The sequence below is a fragment of the Nerophis lumbriciformis genome, linkage group LG28 (genome assembly GCF_033978685.3).
Source record: "Nerophis lumbriciformis linkage group LG28, RoL_Nlum_v2.1, whole genome shotgun sequence".
NCBI classification, from domain to species: Eukaryota; Metazoa; Chordata; class Actinopteri; order Syngnathiformes; family Syngnathidae; genus Nerophis; species Nerophis lumbriciformis.
Window position 1 is genome coordinate 6,515,839 of NC_084575.2, and position 21,319 is coordinate 6,537,157.

Consider the following 21,319-nt stretch of genomic DNA (forward strand, 5'->3'; position numbering starts at 1 on the left):
ATCCAACGAATCGATGACTAAATCAATCACCAACTATTTCTACAATAAATTTTAATCTATTTAATTGATTAGTTGTTGCAGCCCTAATATATACATATACATATACATATAAATATAAATATAAATATATATATATATATATATATATATATATATATATATATATATATATATATATATATAGATAGATATACCGTATTTTCCGCACTATTAGCCGCACCTAAAAACCACAAATTTTCTCAAAAGCTGACAGTGCGGCTTATAACCCGGTGCGCTTTATATATGGATTAATATTAAGATTCATTTTCATAAAGTTTAGGTCTCGCAACTACGGTAAACAGCCGCCATCTTTTTTCCCCGTAGAAGAGGAAGCGCTTCTTCTTCTACGGCAAGCAACCGCCAAGGTAAGCACCCGCCCCCATAGAAGAGGAAGCGCTTCTTCTTCTACTGTAAGCAACCACCCGCCCCCGTAGAAGAAGAAGCGCGCAGATATTACGTTTCATTTCATTTGTGTTTACATCTGTAAAGACCACAAAATGGCTCCTATTAAGAGACACGCGTACAACGCAGAATTCAAACTCAAGGCAATAAGTCACGCAGTAGAACACGGAAATAGAGCAGCAGCAAGAGAATTGAACATAAATGGTGCGTAGGTAGAGGAAGCAACAAGATGACCTGCGCCACTAAGACAGGGAGACAGCGCCGGACGACATACGCCAACATCTGCCAGTGGATTGTAAATGCCTGGGCGGATATATCGGTCTCAACTGTGGTCCGAGCTTTCCGGAAGGCAGGATTCACGGAACTGCTGGACAACAAGGGATGACGCATGTTTGGAGAGGACGCTGGCGTCTCGCTTGTTCGCCGCTTCTCCTTCCTCAGCCTTAGTTTTAGTTGTTATGCGACTTAGTATCTTTTTTGTTTTGTTTTGTTTTATATTAAGTGTGTATTAAATGACAGATGTTTCACTCACCCGCTGGCTCCACTGACTCTCCTGGCTACCATCGCCCTGCAACAACCTGCCAATACGAGCTGTTTCCCGGATTACGGACTGCACCGCGGATAGCCCTCCTGGCTACCCGCCAACTGTCTGGTTGGCTGGCGGCTTCAGGGCTAGCCGGCAACATCAGTGTAGCTCCCTGGTTAGCTGGCGGCTTCAGGGCTAGCCGATAACCAGCATCAGCAGCGCAGCTCCCTGGTTAGCTGGCGGCTAATTAGCCACCGCTCCGCAGCTGGTGGCTAACAGCTAGCCAGCCTCCAGCCACCCTGCCCTAGCAGCAACAACACGCTGCCAGCGCGGGTCCCTCCCGCAAATCACGGACTGCTGTCCCTCCACCAACTCCTCTCTCCTCTCCTCTGTCATGCTGTGGATCATCGCGTTGTGCCTGTCTCTCCATCTCTGGCCAACAAGTGTGCGGCCGTCGGCCAACGATCCCAGGCTAACATCCACCACTGCCAGCATGCTACTCAAATACTCCGCTCTGCAACTCCTCAAACTCAACAAACACATCACCATAGCTCCAGACATCACAGCAACCATCAAAACACACAGACTGTTTCGCCGACCCAGATACATCCACAGAAGCTCCCGTAGAAAGTTTATTTACTCCCGGACTGAACAACACTGCATCCGATCACTCTGGTCACGCAACCGATCCACCCCCAGTGACGTCACACGTCATCACAATAACAAACCACACGTGCGCTCCGCCTATCTGCAACCGTTGACCAAAGCTCCCCCACCCATCCAACTTCACCCATCCCTCAAATTCGCTCTGCTCAATACCCGCTCACTTAATAAAAAAGGACCAATACTCAGTGAATTCATAACTGACAACAATATAGACTTTTTCAGCATAACCGAAACCTGGCAAAAACCACTGGAATACATTCACCTCAACAGAGCTACACCCCCAGGATACACCTACATGGATAGACCACGTGACGGTCCTGGTGGGGGTATAGCTACAATATACCGCCAACACTTGAAACCCACTGCTGTAACCATCACAACCCCCTCCTCCTTTGAGCACCAGTCATTCAAGCTGCCTGGCCCCAAACCCCTGGTCACTGCAATCATCTACCGCCCCCCCAAACCCAACCCTGCATTCCTTTCCGATCTCTCTGAATTTCTCACCCAACTCTGTGCCATTTCACCTTCAGTCATCCTACTGGGAGATTTCAACATTCATGTCGACTCCACCACCTGCAAAACTGCCACTGAATTTCTGGACATTCTCAACTCATTTAATATCACTCAACACGTTGACTTCCCCACCCACAAAAAAGGACACACCCTGGACTTAATTTGCACCATTGGACTCTCCATCAGCAACCTCACCAGCTTCAACCTCACAGACATCCTCTCAGACCACCTGGCCCTCACCCTGGACATAGACATCCCTACCCCCCTTATCAAGCAGCAACGCTCTATATCATACCGGAACATGAAATCAATCCACCCCCCCCTCTCTTTCCGCCCTACTGACTGACACCACCTCCGATCACACCCTCACTTTGAACGCCTCCCCCACTGAACTGGTTAACAGCTACAACAGCGCACTCTCCTCCTGTCTCAATCAACTCGCCCCCACAAAAACCAAAACTGTCTCCTACACCCACACCGCCCCCTGGTACACTGACCACCTCCGTCACCTTAAAGCCAAGGGCCGGCAGCTTGAACGGCTCTCAAAGAAAACCGGTCTCACTGTTCACCTGGACATCTACACACTACACCAACAGGAATACAGAGATGCCCTCAACAATGCACGCACTTCCTACTACTCCTCCATCATACAATCCGGCAGCAACAACCCCAAAATACTCTTCTCTACCGTAAGCCAACTCCTCAAACCCATGGACACCACCACCACCTCATTCACCACCAGCAAATGTGAAGATTTTTTATCATTTTTTCAATCAAAAATCAACACCATCCACTTTGAACTGGCCGCCTCCTCTCCCACCTTCTCCACTACCCCTGATCATGCCCCCCCTTTACTCTCCAACCACCCACTCAACTTCTTCTCCGAAATCACCACAACTGACCTATCCTCCATAACTTCTGGTATGAAAGCCTCCACCTGCATCCTCAACCCAATCCCATCCACTTTAGTCATAGCCTGCCTCCCCTCACTCTCACCTCTCATCACCACTATAATTAAGTCCTCCCTATCCACTGGCTCTGTCCCTCCTGCCCTCAAGCTGGCTGCCATCACCCCCATTCTCAAGAAAACCGGTCTCGACCCCAACTCCCCCAACAACTACAGGCCCATCTCCAACCTCCCCTTCCTCTCTAAAATTCTCGAACGTGCAGTTGCCTCCCAAATCAAATCCCACCTTCACCACAATAACCTACCGTATTTTCCGCACTATAAGGCGCACCGGATTATTAGCCGCACCTTCAATGAATTACATATTTCATAACTTTGTCCACCAATAAGCCGCCCCGGATTATAAGCCGCGCCTACGCTGCGCTAAAGGGAATGTCAAAAAAACAGTCAGATAGTTCAGTCAAACTTTAATAATATATTGAAAACCAGCGTTCTAACAACTCTGTCCCAAAATGTACGCAAATGTGCAATCACAAACATAGTAAAATTCAAAATGGTGTAGAGCAATAGCAACATAATGTTGCTCGAACGTTAATGTCACAACACACAAAATAAACATAGCGCTCACCTTCTGAAGTTATTCTTCATTCGTAAATCCTTCGAATTCTTCGTCTTCGGTGTCCGAATTGAAAAGTTGCGCAAGCGTGGGATCCAAAATGGCCGGTTCCGTCTCGTCGAAGTCATCGGAGTCAGTGTCGCTGTTGTTGTCCAGTAGTTCTGTGAATCCTGCCTTCCGGAAAGCTCGGACCACAGTTGTGACCGAAATATCTGCCCAGGCATTTACGATCCACTGGCAAATGTTGGCGTATGTCGTCCGGCGCTGTCTGCCCGTCTTAGTGAAGGTGTGTTCGCCTTCGGAGCTGTGTGAAAAAAGCCACCCGGCCTCTTCGCGTAAACTTCCCTTAACCACTCGCTCATCTTTTCTTCATCCATCCATCCCTTCGAGTTAGCTTTTATGATGACGCCGGCTGGAAAGGTCTCTTTTGGCAAGGTCTTCCTTTTGAATATCACCATGGGTGGAAGTTAGCATGGCAAGCTAGAACCACAGTGAAGGATGACTTCTCATTCCCTGTGGTGCGAATATTCACCGTACGTGCTCCCGTTCCACAGTGCGGTTCACAGGAATATCAGTTGCTGTGAAATACGGTAGTAATCCGTGTGCGGATGGAGAGATTGCGTCTTTTTATGAACCGGATCCTTGTCGCTTAGTAGGAGCCATTTTGTGGTCTTTACAGATGTAAACAGGAAATGAAACGTACGGTGATATCCGCGCGTTTTTTCTTCTTCTTCCGGGGGCGGGTGGTTGCTTACAGTAGAAGAAGAAGCGCTTCCTGTTCTATGGGGGCGGGTGCTTTCCTTGGCGGTTGCTTGCGTAGAAGAAGAAGCGCTTCCTGTTCTACCGGGAAAAAAGATGGCGGCTGTTTACCGAAGTTGCGAGATCGAAACTTTATGAAAATGAATCGTAATAAAGCGCACCGGGTTATAAGGCGCACTGTCAGCTTTTGAGAAAATGTGTGGTTTTTAGGTGCGCCTTATAGTGCGGAAAATACGGTATACCAAAAGTTCCAATCCGGCTTCCGCTCACTCCACAGCACAGAAACTGCCCTCCTCAAGGTCACCAATGACATCCTCCTCTCCGCCGACTCTGGTTCCCTCTCCATCCTCATCCTCCTCGACCTCAGTTCTGCCTTCGACACCATCACCCACTCCATCCTCCTAACACGCCTCCACACCTCCCTTGGTTTATCCGGCACTGCCCTCTCCTGGATGAAATCCTACCTCTCTGACCGTCAGCAATTCATCTCAACCAACAACTGCACCTCCTCCACTGCCCCAGTCACCCACGGCGTCCCCCAGGGCTCAGTACTTGGCCCCCTACTCTTCACCATCTACCTCCTACCCCTCGGTCAGATCCTCCGACACCACGGCCTTCAATTTCACTGCTATGCCGACGACACACAACTATACATTTCCACCACGACCATCACCACAGCCACCCACTCCACCCTCACCACCTGCCTCACAGACATAAAAACCTGGATGCAAAAAAACTTTCTAAAACTCAACTGCAACAAATCTGAAATAATTATCATTGGCCCCGACTCCCTCACTCGCTCCACTCAGGAATTTTCATTAAACATCGACGGCTCCCTTGTCACTACCTCCACCCACATCCGCAATCCAGGTGTAATTTTCGACCCTACCCTTTCACTCCTCCCCCACGTAAACCACATCACCAAAACTACATTCTTCCACCTCAGAAACATTGCCCGTCTCCGGCCCTCCCTTACATCCTCTGCTGCCGAAACCCTCATCCACGCCTTCATCTCATCCCGGCTAGACTACTGCAACAGCATCCTCTACGGCATCACCTCCAAAACCCTCAACAAACTGCAATATGTCCAGAACTCTGCTGCCCGCCTGCTCACCGGAACCCGCTCCAGAGAGCACATCACACCTGTCCTTCATGACCTCCACTGGCTGCCTGTCAAATACAGAATCACCTTTAAAATACTCCTCACCACCTACAAGGCACTCCACAACCTGGCACCACCCTACCTCTCTGACCTCCTCCAGCCACACGTCCCATCCCGTTCCCTCAGGTCTAGTGATGCCGGCCTCCTGGAGGTCCCCAAGACCAGGCACCGAACCTGGGGCGACAGGGCCTTCTCCGTGGCTGCCCCCTCTCTCTGGAACGCTCTCCCCATGCACATCAGAGATGCCCCCTCCCTCCCTACCTTCAAAGCCACCCTAAAAACTCACCTCTTCACATTAGCCTTTCCAAACTGACCCTGCCCTAGGTGTCTCTTATTTATTTATTTATTTTTATTTTTATTTATTTTTTTCTAATAAAGTTGTTTTTATCGTCCCTCCTCCCCATTTTGGATGCCGTATTCGCCCAACTTGTTAATTCAGACACTGAAGAAGAATTCGAGGGATTTATGGATGAGGAATAATTTCAGAAAGTGAGCTTTAAATGTTTATTTTGTGTGTTGTGTGACATTAACATTCTAGCAACGTTGAGTTATTGATGTTGCTATTGCTCTGCACTAATTTGAGTGTTACTATGTTTGTGATTGCACATTTGCACATTACATTTTGGGGGTGAACAGAGTTGTTAGAACGCTGGTTTGTAATATATTATTAAAGTTTGACTGACCTATCTGACTGTTTTTTTGACATTCCCTTTAGCGCAGCGTAGGCGCGGCTTATAACCCGGGGCGGCTTATAGGTGAACAAAGTTTTGAAATATGCCATTCATTGAAGGTGCGGCTAATAACCCGGGGCGGCTTATAGTGCGGAAAATACGGTATATATACATATATATATAATATATATATATATATATATATGTATATATATATATATACATACATACATAAAATATATATACGGTACATATATATATATATATATATATATATATATATATATATATATATTTATATACATATATATAATACATATATATATGTATATATATATATATATATATATACATACATATATATATATATACATATATATATATATATATATATATATATATATATATATATATATATATATTTACAGTAGGGCTGGGCGATATATCGATATACTGGATATATTGTGGGTTTGTCTCTGTGCGATATAGAAAATGACTATATGGTGATATTGGAGTATATGTTCTCACACAGTTGCTTTTAGCTGCAGGCATTACACTACAGGCTCTTCTCACTCTTTCTTGTCTCTCCTTCTCACAGAGACATAAAACAAGCACACCTTCTTACATACGTCACATACTGTCACGTGTGCAACGTCATACGCTCTCACGGAGCAGACAGGTAGCGGCATGGTAACGTTAGCTGTGGTGCTAGTGGTAATACGAGAGAAAGAAGGTGCCAATCAGATTGGCCCATTTGTTACCAGATTGAATCTGGTAACAAATGAAGGAAGAATTAATTCCCAAAGAAAAACAGCAGGGGGTCCATCGTCTGGCGGTGGTTTGGCTTCAAGCGGGTAGATGGTGAACAGACAACTGTAATTTGTCAAGTGTGGGGCGAAAGCGTTACAAAAAGTAGCAGCACTGCTAATGTAGCATCATTTGAAAAGTCACCCGCTAGAGAATGAAGAGTGCTTGAAACTCCGCATGTCAACATCACCGTTCTGTGCCACACCCACAAAATGCCCAAGCAACCATTTCCAGATCAACACCGTATGAAACAAATAGTCAACAACAGAAGGAGATAACGTCCGCAGGAACCTACCACATAGTGAAGGACATACACTATTTGATTTCCTATTATGCAGCTAATTTTTATTTGACACTTATTGAAATATCTTGTGTGACATCATGCACAAAAGTGCACTTTATTTGTTTTAAACTATTGTAGTGGCGTTCTGTACAAAAAGTGCACTTTAATTGAGTGTTGTTTTGATATGTCATCTTAGTGACATCATGCACAAAAGTGCACTAATAGCTTGTTTTAAAATGTCTCTGACAATCTTGCATTTTCTGTTTTGAAATGACATGAATGTTTGTGCTAAGGCTGCAGCTAACGATTATTTTTCTATCGATTAATCTATAGATTATTTTTTTTTCTTCGATTAATCGGTTAATCTATAGATTATTTTTTCGATTAATCTATAGATTATTTTTCCTTTTACCAATTATTTTTTTTATTTAAAATGAAGATGAAAAAATAAATGTTGGCCAGTTTTTTCAAAAGGCATAACTTTTATTTACAAAAAAAAAAAGTATGGCCACTCAGTCAACATTGACAACAACATGACAAAATATTCTGTAACAATGTAAACATTTAAAACTTTTAACATTTAACAAAATTAAAAGTAGCTTATTTGCTTTTTAATGTGCAAATATAAAAGTAAACATCCAGTGCAAATCTTTATATTCTGCAATAGTATAAGCATTTCTAAAGTAAAAGTATTGCTTATTTTGCTTTAAAATGGGCAAAAATAAAGATAAACATCCAATACAAAAAAGTGCAAAACGAAATATTCTGTAACAGTGTAAACATTTCAACAAAAGTAAAAGTATTGCTTATTTTGCTTCATAACACAACAATGCTAGTATGATTAAAGTGAAAGTTAATTGTTCGTTTGTACATAGTATGTGTAACTGTTAATGTTGTAAAAGGTATTTGCACAACTAATTAACGTTAGCGTCTTTGTAAACACTGAACAGGCACGCCAAACGCGCCTCTCAGAGCGAAACAGTGTTTTAGTTTATGAATTTACAACGCAGATACAAATGACACATTCATGATTTTGTGTAATGATGACAACGTATACTCACGCGGACGAATGACTAGTTGATGGTGATGGCAAGAACGCTGTCGGGTGTTTTCTTTTCAAATGTTTGTTCATAGCCGTTGTGCTGCTATGATAGGCCATTTCCGCTCGACACAGTGTGCATACAACAACTGTCAAGTGTTTTGCTTTTTTCGCTGTGCTTATCCCACACTTGAAGGGATGTACCAATGCTGAATGTGGCTTCTGGATTTCACTCAAAAGTTACTTTTTCCTTTTATTTTCCTTTAGTTTGCAACAGTTTTTCCAACGAAGAAACAGCTTCTTTTTTCTTCTTTAGTCTTTTTAGCAGTCTTTAGCAGTGTTAATAGACTTTAGTTTCTTTAGCTGTCATTAGCTGTCTTTAGTGGCCTTTAGTAGCCTTTAGCTTCTTTAGTAGGTGAAAAACCTTTAAGGACAAAACACCACAAGATTAACATGCTGTAAAAAAATCAATCAATTATCAATCCCATAATTTACAATTATTAATTAGGCTATCAAACTCTTAACCATTAAACAAGTGCAAGAAAATGGACACATCTTTTCCCTTTAAGTTAAAACAGATTTTAAATAAATTGTCTCAACATAAATGCACCAAGATACATATAAAATACATTTAAACCCAGAAACACAATAGATAAATGCAACAGAAAACCCAATATGCAAATACATAAATACCTAACCAATTAACCACCTATTTAGATACATATTTAAAATCCATATTCAATATAAATATATTATTAATTTAGCAGTGAAACACTCAATCTTAAACGCTGTCTACTGGTAGAAAAATGCCCCTTTTTCTATGCCCTCACCAGCAGCCAATGATCCAACACACTTAAATCCAACACTTTAAATTGAGCGACTTCACCCTCCTGATGAAGCAAACTGCTCCAACATTTATCAAACTAAGCAAAGAATATCAACACTAAACAACAGTTACATAACACACTGTGTGTATTTAGCCTCCAGACTAAGCACGCTACATGCACACAACCCCCCCCCCCCCCCCCCCCCATCTCACCAGCGCAACAGGTGCGCCACACCCACGAAGAGAAATATTGAATCTTACATACTTTTGGCACAACTCTGGGTTACCTGTAATCAACTAAACCTTTTTCCACTCTGCGCTGGCGTCTTTTGTACTCCTTGATTTGACAAAGCTGTCTAATTACCGGGCTCGCGCACCAGCAGATGAGACGGGAGCGCGCCGCGTTATACCTGCGCGTGAACGTAAACTGATCGGCTCTGATTTTACAAGCTGACTGGCCGAAATAATGCCGAATTATATACATTTCCTGGGGTTGCCTAGGTGAATAGGGATGCGGATGTGCTCTAAGATAAAATATAATTTTATTAAGTGGGGTTTGGCTGGTTGCTAAGCAGCCACGGTTGCGAGCTCGCGCGTCAGCTGACGAGACAGCTGTTCACCGCTACAACATTATTAGGCCGTTTATTGAAATACTCCCACACTTTTGACGACTTTTGCCGTGCTTTTTTTCCCTCGCTCGCACCGCTCGCATCATCTGCTTTGCGCTCCGCCATGACGGCAGTGTGACGTAAATATGTGACGCGTCGAAGCATAAAAACGGCGTCGACGTATTTACGTAACCGATGACGTCGACTACGTCGACGCGTCGTTTCAGCCTTAGTTTGTGCCACTGCTTAATAACTGTTTAATAAATACACTTTTGCTAAATTGAGCTAGTTGTGGTTTCCCTCTCTGCATGAAAGTTTAAAAGTAGCATATATGAATGCAGTATGAAGAAGAATGTTTTAATGTAGACACATAGAATCATCATACTGCTGTGATTATATGCATCAAGTGTTCATTCAAGGCTAAGGAAAAATATCCACATACATATGATGTATCGTGACATGGACTAAACATATCCACATATATATGGTGTATCGTGACATGGACTAAACATATCCACATATATATGGTGTATGGTGACATGGCCTAAACATATCCACATATATATGGTGTATGGTGACATGGCCTAAACATATCCACATATATATGGTGTATCGTGACATGGACTAAACATATCCACATACCGTATTTTCCGCACCATAAGCCGCCCTGGGTTATAAGCCGCGCCTTCAATGAACGGCATATTTCAAAACTTTGTCCACCTATAAGCCGCCCCGTGTTATAAGCCGCATCTAACTGCGCTAAAGGGAATGTCAAAAAAACAGTCAGATAGGTCAGTCAAACTTTAATAATATATTAAAAACCAGCGTGATGTGGGCGCGCATGGAGTCGTATATCAACATGGACGGAGCTGCGTGAAAAAAGCCACCCGGCCTCTTCGCGTAAACTTCCCTTAACCACTCGCTCATCTTTTCTTCATCTTATCCATCCCTTCGAGTTAGCTTTTATGATGACGCCGGCTGGAAAGGTCTCTTTTGGCAAGGTCTTCCTTTTGAATATCACCATGGGTGGAAGTTTCTGGCCATTAGCATGGCAAGCTAGAACCACAGTGAAGGACGACTTCTCATTCCCTGTGGTGCGAATATTCACCGTACGTGCTCCCGTTGTATCCACAGTGCGGTTCACAGGAATATCAAAAGTCAGTGGAACCTCGTCCATGTTGATAATGTTCTCTGGCCGGATCTTTTTTTCAGCTATCTTGTTTTTACAATATGCACGGAAAGTAGCCAGCTTTTCTTGAAAGTCTTTAGGCAGTTGCTGTGAAATAGTAGTCCGTGTGCGGATGGAGAGATTGCGTCTTTTCATGAACCGGAAACACCAAGAAGCACCACCTTTAAAATCATCCAGGTGAAGTTCGCTTGCTAGCGCTGTTGCGTTATACGCGTGTCGCTTAGTAGGAGCCATTTTGTGGTCTTTACAGATGTAAACACACAAAGGAAATGAAACGTAATACCCGCGCGCTTCTTCTTCTACGGGGGCGGGTGGTTGCTTACCGTAGAAGAAGAAGCGCTTCCTCTTCTACGGGGGCGGGTGCATACCTTGGCAGTCGCTTACCATAGAAGAAGAAGCGCTTCCTCTTCTACGGGGAAAAAAGATGGCGGCTGTTTACCGTAGTTGCGAGACCGAAACTTTATGAAAATAAATATTTATATTAATCCATGCATAAGGCGCACCGGGTTATAAGCCGCACTGTCAGCTTTTGTGAAAATTTGTGGTTTTTAGGTGCGGCTTATAGTGCGGAAAATACGGTATATATGGTGTATGGTGACATGGACTAAACATATCCACATATATATGGTGTATCGTGACATGGCCTAAACATATCCACATACATATGGTGTATCGTGACATGGCCTAAACATATCCACATATATATGGTGTATCGTGACATGGACTAAACATATCCACATATATATGGTGTATCGTGACATGGCCTAAACATATCCACATATATATCGTGTATCCCGATATGGCCTAAAAATATCGAGATATTAAAAAAGGCCATATCGCCCAGCCCTAACATACAGTACATATATATATACATGTACACACATATATACATGTACACACACATTATATATATATATATATATATATATATATATATATATATATATATATATATATATATATATATATATATATACATACACACACATTATATATATACACACACATACTGTATATATATATATATATATATATATATATATATATATATATATATATATATATATATATATATATATATATATATATATATATATATATATACAGTATATTAGGGCTGCAACAACTAATCGATTAAATCAATTAAAATAGATTATAAAAATAGTTGGCGATTAATTTAGTGATCGATTCGTTGGATCTATGCTATGCACATGCGCAGAGGCTACTTTTTAATTTTTTTTAATATTTTATAAACTGCAACATTTACAAACAGCTGAGAAACAATAATCAAAATAAGTATGGTGCCAGTATGCTGTTTTTTTCTCAATAAAATACTGGAAAGGATAAAAATGTAGTTTGTCTCTTTTATCCGATTATTGATTGATTAATCGAAGTAATAATCGACAGATTAATCGATTATCACATTAGTTGTTAGTTGCAGCCCTAATATATATATATATATATATATATATATATATATATATATATATATATATATATATATATATATATATATATATATATATATATATATATATGTATGTGTGGGAAAAAAAACCACAAGACTATTTCATCTCTACAGGCCTGTTTCATGAGGGGGGGTTCCCTCACTCATCAGGAGATTTTAATGGGAGCATTCACATACCATGGTTTATATAGGGCACAGAGTGGGTGGGTACAGGCTGGCGTAGGGGCGTGGTGATTGGCTCATGTGTTACCTAGGAGGTGTTTCCGTCTGTGGCGGCATGCTGTTACAATTTCGCTGCGCTTGTTGAGGGATGACAGGTCTGGACGGTAAATAATAAACAGTTTCTCTTTCAAGCATAGGTTGCATCTTTTATTACCACTATTGTAAGGTGTGCTGGATGCAAGAATTTGCCATGTTATTGAATATTCAACATTATTGTCTTTGAGGTCCCAAATGTGTTTGCTGAGTTCTGTGGTATTCCGCAGGTTTTGGTTCCTGAAAGAAGCCTTGTGATTGTTCGATCTGGTTTTGAATTCTCCCTCGGTTAATCCTACATATGTGTCGGATGTGTTAATGTCCTTGCGTATTACCTTAGATTGGTAGACAACTATATATATATATATATATATATATATATATATATATATATATATATATATATATATATTAGGGCTGCAACTAACAACTAATTATATATATATATATATATATATATATATATATATATATATTAGGGCTGCAACTAACAACTAATTTGATAATCGATTAATCTGTCGATTATTACTTCGATTAATCGATCAATAATCGGATAAAAGAGACAAACTACATTTTTATCCTTTCCAGTATTTTATTGAGAAAAAAACAGCATACTGGCACCATACTAATTTTGATTATTGTTGCTCAGCTGTTTGTAAATGTTGCAGTTTATAAAATATTAAAAAAATTAAAAAGTAGCCTCTGCGCATGTGCATAGCTCCAACGAATCACTAAATTAATCAATTAATCGCCAACTATTTTTATAATCTATTTTAATTGATTTAATCGATTAGTTGTTGCAGCCCTAATATACTGTGTATATATATATATATATATGTATTTTTTTTTCCATATATATGTATATATATATATATATATATATATATATATATATATATATATATATATATATATATATATATATATATATATATATATATATATATATTCATATATGTATATATTCATATATATATATATATATATATATATATATATATATATATTCATATGTATATATATATATATATATATATATATATATATATATATATATATATATATATATATATATATATACCGTATTTTCCGCACTATAAGGCGCACCGGATTATTAGCCGCACCTTCAATGAATTACATATTTCATAACTTTGTCCACCAATAAGCCGCCCCGGACTATAAGCCGCGCCTACGCTGCGCTAAAGGGAATGTCAAAAAAACAGTCAGATAGGTCAGTCAAACTTTAATAATATATTAAAAACCAGCGTTCTAACAACTCTGTTCACTCCCAAAATGTACGCAAATGTGCAATCACAAACATAGTAAAATTCAAAATAGTGCAGAGCAATAGCAACATAATGTTGCTCGAACGTTAATGTCACAACACACAAAATAAACATAGCGCTCACTTTCTGAAGTTATTCTTCATTCGTAAATCCTTCGTCTTCGGTGTCCGAAGTGAAAAGTTGGGCAAATTTACGATCCACTGGCAGATGTTGGCGTCGTCTGGCGCTGCCTCCTCGTCTTAGTGAAGGTGTGTTCGCCTTCTGTCATCCATTGTTCCCACGCAGTTAGCAGTCTAGCTTCGAATGCCCTGTTGACACCAATATCTAGCGGCTGGAGGTCTTTTGTCAATCCACCCGGAATGACGGCGAGTATTGAATTAAGCGCGTAAGCGTGTCTCTCAATGTGCTGTTATGAGCTAGCAAATATAACAACTACACTACCCAGCATGCAACGATAGTTACGAGCATGCGCGGTAGCCCTGAGAAGCGATGTTGTATGCTGGGAGTTCGAATGTGGTTATGAGCACGCTGTGAGTAAACGTTGAGAACTCAGTTAACACGCCTCGTCTGCATTATTTATAATTAGACAGACAACACACTTAATAGGAGCCATTTTGGGGTCTTTACATAAACACACAAATGGAAATGAAACGTCACATATCCCAGCATGCACCGCGCGCTTCTTCTACGGGGAAAAAAGATGGCGGCTGTTTACCGTAGTTGCGAGACCTAAACTTTATGAAAATGAATCTTAATATTTATCCATATATAAAGCGCACCGGGTTATAAGGCGCACTGTCAGCTTTTGAGAAAGTTTGTGGTTTTTAGGTGCGCCTTATAGTGCGGAAAATACGGTATATATATACAGTTAGGTCCATAAATATTTGGACATTGACACAATTTTCAGTATTCCATCTCTGTACAACACCATAATGGATTTGAAATGAAACAATCAAGATGTGCTTTAAGTGCAGACTTTGAGCTTTAATTTGAGGGTATTCACATCCAAATCAGGTGAACGGTGTAGGAATTACAACACATTTTATATGTGCCTTCCACCTTTTAAGGGACCAAAAGTAATTGGATAAACTAACATAATCATAAATCAAATTGTCACTTTCTAATACTTTGTTGCAAATCCTTTGCAGTCAATGACAGCCTGAAGTGTGGAACACACAGACATCACCAGACGCAGGGTTTGGTCCCTGGTGATGCTCTGCCAGGCCTCTGCTGCAGCTGTCTTCACTTCCTGCTTGTTCTTTGGGCATTTTCCCTTCAGTTTTGTCTTCAGCAAGTGAAATTCATGCTCAATCGGATTCAGGTCAGGTGATTGACTTGACCATTGCAGAACATTCCACTTCTTTGCCTTAAAAAACTCTTTGGTTGCTTTCGCAGTATGCTTCGAGTCATTGTCCATCTGCATTGTGAAGTGCCGTCCAATGAGATTTGAAGCATTTGGCTGAATATGAGCAGATAATATTGCCCCAAACACTTCAGAATTCATTCTGCTGCTTTTGTCAGCTGTCACATCATCAATAAATATAAGAGATCCAGTTCCACTGACAGCCATGCATGCCCACGCCACTACACTACCACCATGCTTCACTGATGAGGTGGTATGCTTTGGATCTTGAGCAGTTCCTTGCCTTCTCATACCGTTACTCTCTTTCCATCATTTTGGTACAAGTTGATCCTTGTCTCATCTGAGCCAAAGATGTTGTTCCAGAACTGCACAGGCTCTTTTACATGTTTCTTGGCAAACTCTAATCTGGCCTTCCTGTTTTTGAGGCTCACCAGTGGTTTACACCTTGTGAAGAAACCTCTGTATTTCCTCTGGTGAAGTCTTCTCTTCATTGTTGACTTGGACACAGATACACCTACCTCCTGGAGAGATTTCTTTATCTGGCCAACTGTTGTGAAGGGTTTTTTCTTGACAAGGGAAGGTATTTGTCTGTCATCCACCACACTTGTTTTCCTGGTCTTCCATGTATTTTGGTGTTGCTGAGCTCAGCAGTGTGTTCTCTCTTTTTAAGAATGTACCAAACAGTTGATTTGGCCACACTTCATGTTTTTGCTATCTCTCTGATGGCTTTGTTTTGATTTTTCAGCCTAATGATGGCTTGCTTTACTGACAGTGACAGCTCTTTGGACTTCATATTGAGAAATGACCTCCCCAGATTACAAATGAATATACCACACTGGAAATGACATCTAGGCCTTTTATCTGCTTTTTGTAAATGAAATAAATGAAAAAAAACAAGGGAATAACACAAACGTGGCCACGGAACAGCTGAGTAGCCAATTATCCAATTACTTTTGGTCCCTTAAAAAGTGGAAGGCACATATAAAATGTGTTGTAATTCCTACACCGTTCACCTGATTTGGATGTAAATACTCTCAAATTAAAGCTCAAAGTCTGCACTTAAAGCACATTTTAATTGTTTCATTTCAAATCCATTGTGGTGTTGTACAGAGCTGCAATACTGAAAATTGTGTCAATGTCCAAATATTTATGGACCTAACTGTATATATATATATATATATATATATATATATATATATATATATATATATATATATATATATATATATATATATGCAAGCATGCTTGGTTAAAATGTGCACTTTTGAGTGACATAGGAGTTAGTAGGTGTCATGACATGCAGTTCAAGTGACTGTGGTACACAATGTGACCAGCAGATGGTGCTGGATATGATGTTCAAGTAAACGTAAGGAAGAAGACACAAGCGCTGTTTCAACCCTCTGCGCATCCACTCGGCGCAGACGTGATCCCATGTACAAATATCGCGACATGCTAATTTAGCCGCTATCAAAACAACTGCTGATTTCATTTCAACAATTAAAAATAGGAACTTGATAGTAAATAAAGCCACGTTTCCACTGCTGGATGCTGTGTTCAATCGTGTCGATGATGTTTTAACGTTTAGAGGACGTGCTGTCATGAAATAAATAAAACATATTCCGGTGGTGGTGGTCAATGTCACTACTCCATAGGTACCGGAAGACTACGTCACTTCCTGGACTTACAATTGTTTTTACAAAGGTGCTTTTGAAACGTCACATTCTGTGAGATTTGAATATTGTATTAATGTTCTGTATAAAAACTATCTTACATAGGAGTAAAAGGGAACAAGAATATAAACATGAACAAGGGGTAGATGTAAAAAATCAGGGAGTATTATGGCCACAATTTCAATGACTTTCACTCTTCTGTCATTGCAATGAATGACGTAAGGGGGCGCCACTGACTCCCATCATGTCATTTATTGTTTAAATGTTGATTTGTTTTTTAAACAAGCCACTTACTTATTTTTAACAGAGCCCCTAAAGGAACATGGGGACAACATGTGTTTAGATATGTTTCTGGTGTGCACCAGATAAGTTTCTGGTGTGCACCAGATAGTTTCTGGTGAGCACCAGATAGCATTGGATGTGTGCGCATGGTTTGAGGTGTGTGTGAAAATGCCAGTTCAGGAGTTAATTGGGCTGTATTTCCAACTAGGACTTTCTCTCATGTCCGTTTAGGGGTGTTGTGGCAAAATGTGAATGCCTGCCAAAAATGCATTTCATTCGCTGAACCTGCATTTGTGTCTTGGTGTGTCCACAGTGGATTAGTAGGTGTGAGACAAACACTTTATCTTCCTGGTTATTGTATCGCTACGTGTTTGACATTATTTAAGACTTTATCGTTATTATTGTTAGTCCCATGTTGATGTGATAAAACCTCTTTCTTGTTTGGAAGATACACACAATTGTAACTGTTATTTCTTCCTGCACATAATAAATATGTACAACATGTGTGGATGTATTCATTTATGTAAAATTGTCATTAAATGTAACATTGCCTGACAAAAAGTGATTCCACGTAATATTTTGATATTTACACATCGCATATTTACACACGCGTATTTTACTAGAATAGCCTTATGTGTAACGACCTGGTCGCATCGTGATGCGGGTGTGGTTCTCCCAAGGATGCAGACGGCTTCGGACACAGCTTGCAGGTAGGAATATGATTTATTTAAAATATAAATCATACGGTGAATAACAAAAGACATGCACGTAGCACAAAAAGGCAAAAACAAAAGGGCTAGCGTGGGAGCTAGCAAACCAAAATAGCCTAGCGTGAGAACTAGCAGCTAAAGCACAGGAAATAATCGTCGTCATCAGTTGTGTAAGAACAAACTAGGAAGCCAGACCGAGTGAGGCCAGGGCAAAGACTAAATAGCCCTCTGATTAGTGCCCGGGCAACAGGTGCGCGTCCCGAACACTAACCAGAGACAGGTGAATGTAATCGGTTGACATGGCAACTGAAAACAAACAAAATCAAGGTGCTGAAAACACGTGACTCAAACATAAACAAACTATGATCCGGGCAGCGGATCGTAACATTATGAGCATTACATATATCAAAATCAAGTACCTACTGTACTGTTTACTTGTTGAAATACCCTTTTTAGAGCTAAAACAACCCAAATGGCCACTTTGCTGCTGCCAAAAATGTATTCCAGATAATATTAACAATAATAACAAAATGTCGAAGCATTTCTCTAAAAAACAATATTATACATTCTGAAAATGTAAACAATAGCAAGAATACACCTACAAATTTCAGAAATGTTCACGAGCAAACACTTTGTTTAAAAGGTTTTTACTGTACCAATCTTCATGGTGCTTTTGTTGACCAGAGAGGAGATTCTTTAGAGAAAGGTCAACCAACCAACGAGATTTCTCTATAGAATCTAGCGGGAACTCTCATTCCACCCTTTTTTGATTACGCATGCACCTCCTGGTACCCTAGCACCTCCAAAACCCTCAAATCTAGACTCCAAACATCCCAGAACAAGCTAGTCAGATTACTTCTAGACCTCCACCCCAGATCACACCTCACTCCTACCCACTTCTCCAAAGTGGGCTGGCTCAGGTTGGAGGACAGAGTAAAACTACTTGCACTGAGCCTAGTCTATAAAATCCGCTACACCTCCCTGATACCGAAGTACATGTCAAACTACTTCCTTAACGTAAATGACCGCCATAACCACAACACCAGGAGGAGCTCCACTAACCACGTTAAACCCAGATTCCCATCTAACAAAGGTCTTAACTCATTCTCTTTCTATGCCACATCAATGTGGAATGCACTCCCAACAGGTGTAAAAGAAAGGGCATCTCTATCCTCCTTCAAAACCGCACTAAAACAACACCTCCAGGCAACGTCAACCCTAAACTAACACCCTCCCTTCCACATCCCACATCCCCGGATTGTAAATAATCAAATGTAAATAATCAAATGTAGATACAGATAATTATGTCAATAATTCAATGTATATACTCTGATGATTAACTTGTGTGATGACTGTATTATGATGATAGTATATATCTGTATCATGAATCAATTTAAGTGGACCCCGACTTAAACAAGTTGAAAAACTTATTGGGGTGCTACCATTTAGTGGTCAATTGTACGGAATATGTACTGTACTGTGCAATCTACTAATAAAAGTTTCAATCAATCAAACAGAAATTCTAAATAAGTAAAGAAAAATGACTGATAAACACTGGAAAACTGTCACTGAATGTCTTAGTGTGATGTCATTCTGCTACACAGTTTCCACAAGGTGAGGACATTGATGGTCTGACTCACTGTCTTACGGATGACCTCAACTTCTGCGTAGACGTGACCTGCCCTGCTAAGACTGTTCGGTGCTACCCTGATAACAAACCCTGGGTAACACAGGAGCTTAAAGCTGTCCTCAACAAGAAGAAAGCTGCTTCAGGAGTGGAGACAGGGAGGCAATGAGAGCAGCACAACGGGAGGAGAGGAAGGCTAAGGACAGCTACAGGAAGAAGCTGCAGCAGAACAACATGAGGGAGGTCTGGGAAGGTGTGAAAACCATCACAGGCCACAAGACAAAGACCAGAGCAGTAGGGGGGACAATAGAGTGACTTGAATAACTTCTTCACCCAGCACGTGTCCTCCTCACCTCCCACTCCTCATCGCAGCCATCCCCTCAACACGCCTCCCCCCCAGCCATGGCTGCACCCTCCTCCTCCTCCTCCACCTCCTCTACGCAGACATTAGTCATCTCTGTGGACCAGGTCAGAGGTCAACTGAGGAAGCTGCATCCTAGAAACTAACTGGTGCGCACCAGAGTCTATCTGGTGCACACTGCGTATTATTTAAGTACAGTGTTTTATTTTCCTACACGCAAACACAGTGTTACTGTTCAAACTGTGTGTAATGTTACAGTAACTAAAAATATTAAATATACTTGTTAAATAACGTGTCTACCTTGTTTTTAATGAATAATTAAGGCCTACTATGCTACTGTATTTTAATACTGTTCATGATGGTGGTACTTGGAGATCCAAGTATTTTCTGAGGTGGTACTTGGTGAAAAAAGTTTGACAACTACTGACGTAGTGACATTGTAAACCGCAATGGCAGACACCATTTTGTTATACCCAATACATCGCGCCCCCCCCCCCCCCCTTCCAGAATTGTTCACGTTATACCATCTCATCTCATTGTGCAACATGTGAATGTTTGAAGTGGAACTAAATGTGATCTCTGAAAGGGCTACACATTATTTCCAAAGCAGGGCCCCCATCCACATATACAATACTAGTACATATCTGATGAAAAACAACATTATTTTTGTTATTTTAATTATAAGTGTGCCAAATCACCTATATTTGAACATTATCTAATGGAAATGACTGCTGTCTGATAATCACATTAATAACACAATAACAATCATGTGTCTGACTACACCTATTAATCACAATTAATCTAACACGTCATGTTCATGTTAATAATGAAATATAAAGTTAGTAACATGTGAGAGTAAGAAGTAAACAAACCTGTTCTGTGTAACACAACTTGAGGTTTCTTGAAAACAGCGTCCAGTAGTTGACGTAGTCTCTTGTTCTCTTCTTTTGTCCGAGAAAGTTCTTCTTTGTACTCTGCTATCGTTCTTTCACACATTTTCACACAATCACAACACTTTACACTCACACTTGATCTTAACTAAGCGATGTGTTGATCAAATCCGCGTCTCTTTGTTAGCAGCTAACAAGCTAAGCTAACTAGCGCGCTAAGCTAACTAGCACGCTAAGCTAACTAGCGCGCTAAAACAAGTAGCAAGCTAAGCGGGCCTAATAATGTCCAAAGTTGACTGAGACGAGTGGAGTTTATCCTGACACGGAGGATGAATAAAGTGTAGTTAGTAGCGAGGCTTAGAAGCGTGTGTGGAGTAAAGGAAGACTTTGCTGC

At 40.8% G+C, this 21,319-nt stretch overlaps 1 protein-coding gene across 2 annotated transcripts in view; it reads right to left on the minus strand.

Moving 5' to 3' along the window:
• The window catches only part of LOC133570805 (uncharacterized), a 107,610-nt gene that overhangs the window by 6,383 nt on the left and 79,908 nt on the right, over window positions 1-21,319 (minus strand). The window contains exon 1 of one of the 2 annotated variants that reach the window (XM_061923522.2): window positions 20,908-21,310. The exons of the other annotated variant lie outside the window; for it this stretch is intronic. Coding sequence (XP_061779506.1) covers window positions 20,908-21,031 — 124 coding nt within the window. The 5' untranslated portion in view covers window positions 21,032-21,310. Of the gene's footprint in view, window positions 1-20,907; window positions 21,311-21,319 lie in introns of those variants that run through there. 2 annotated transcript variants of the gene reach the window in all.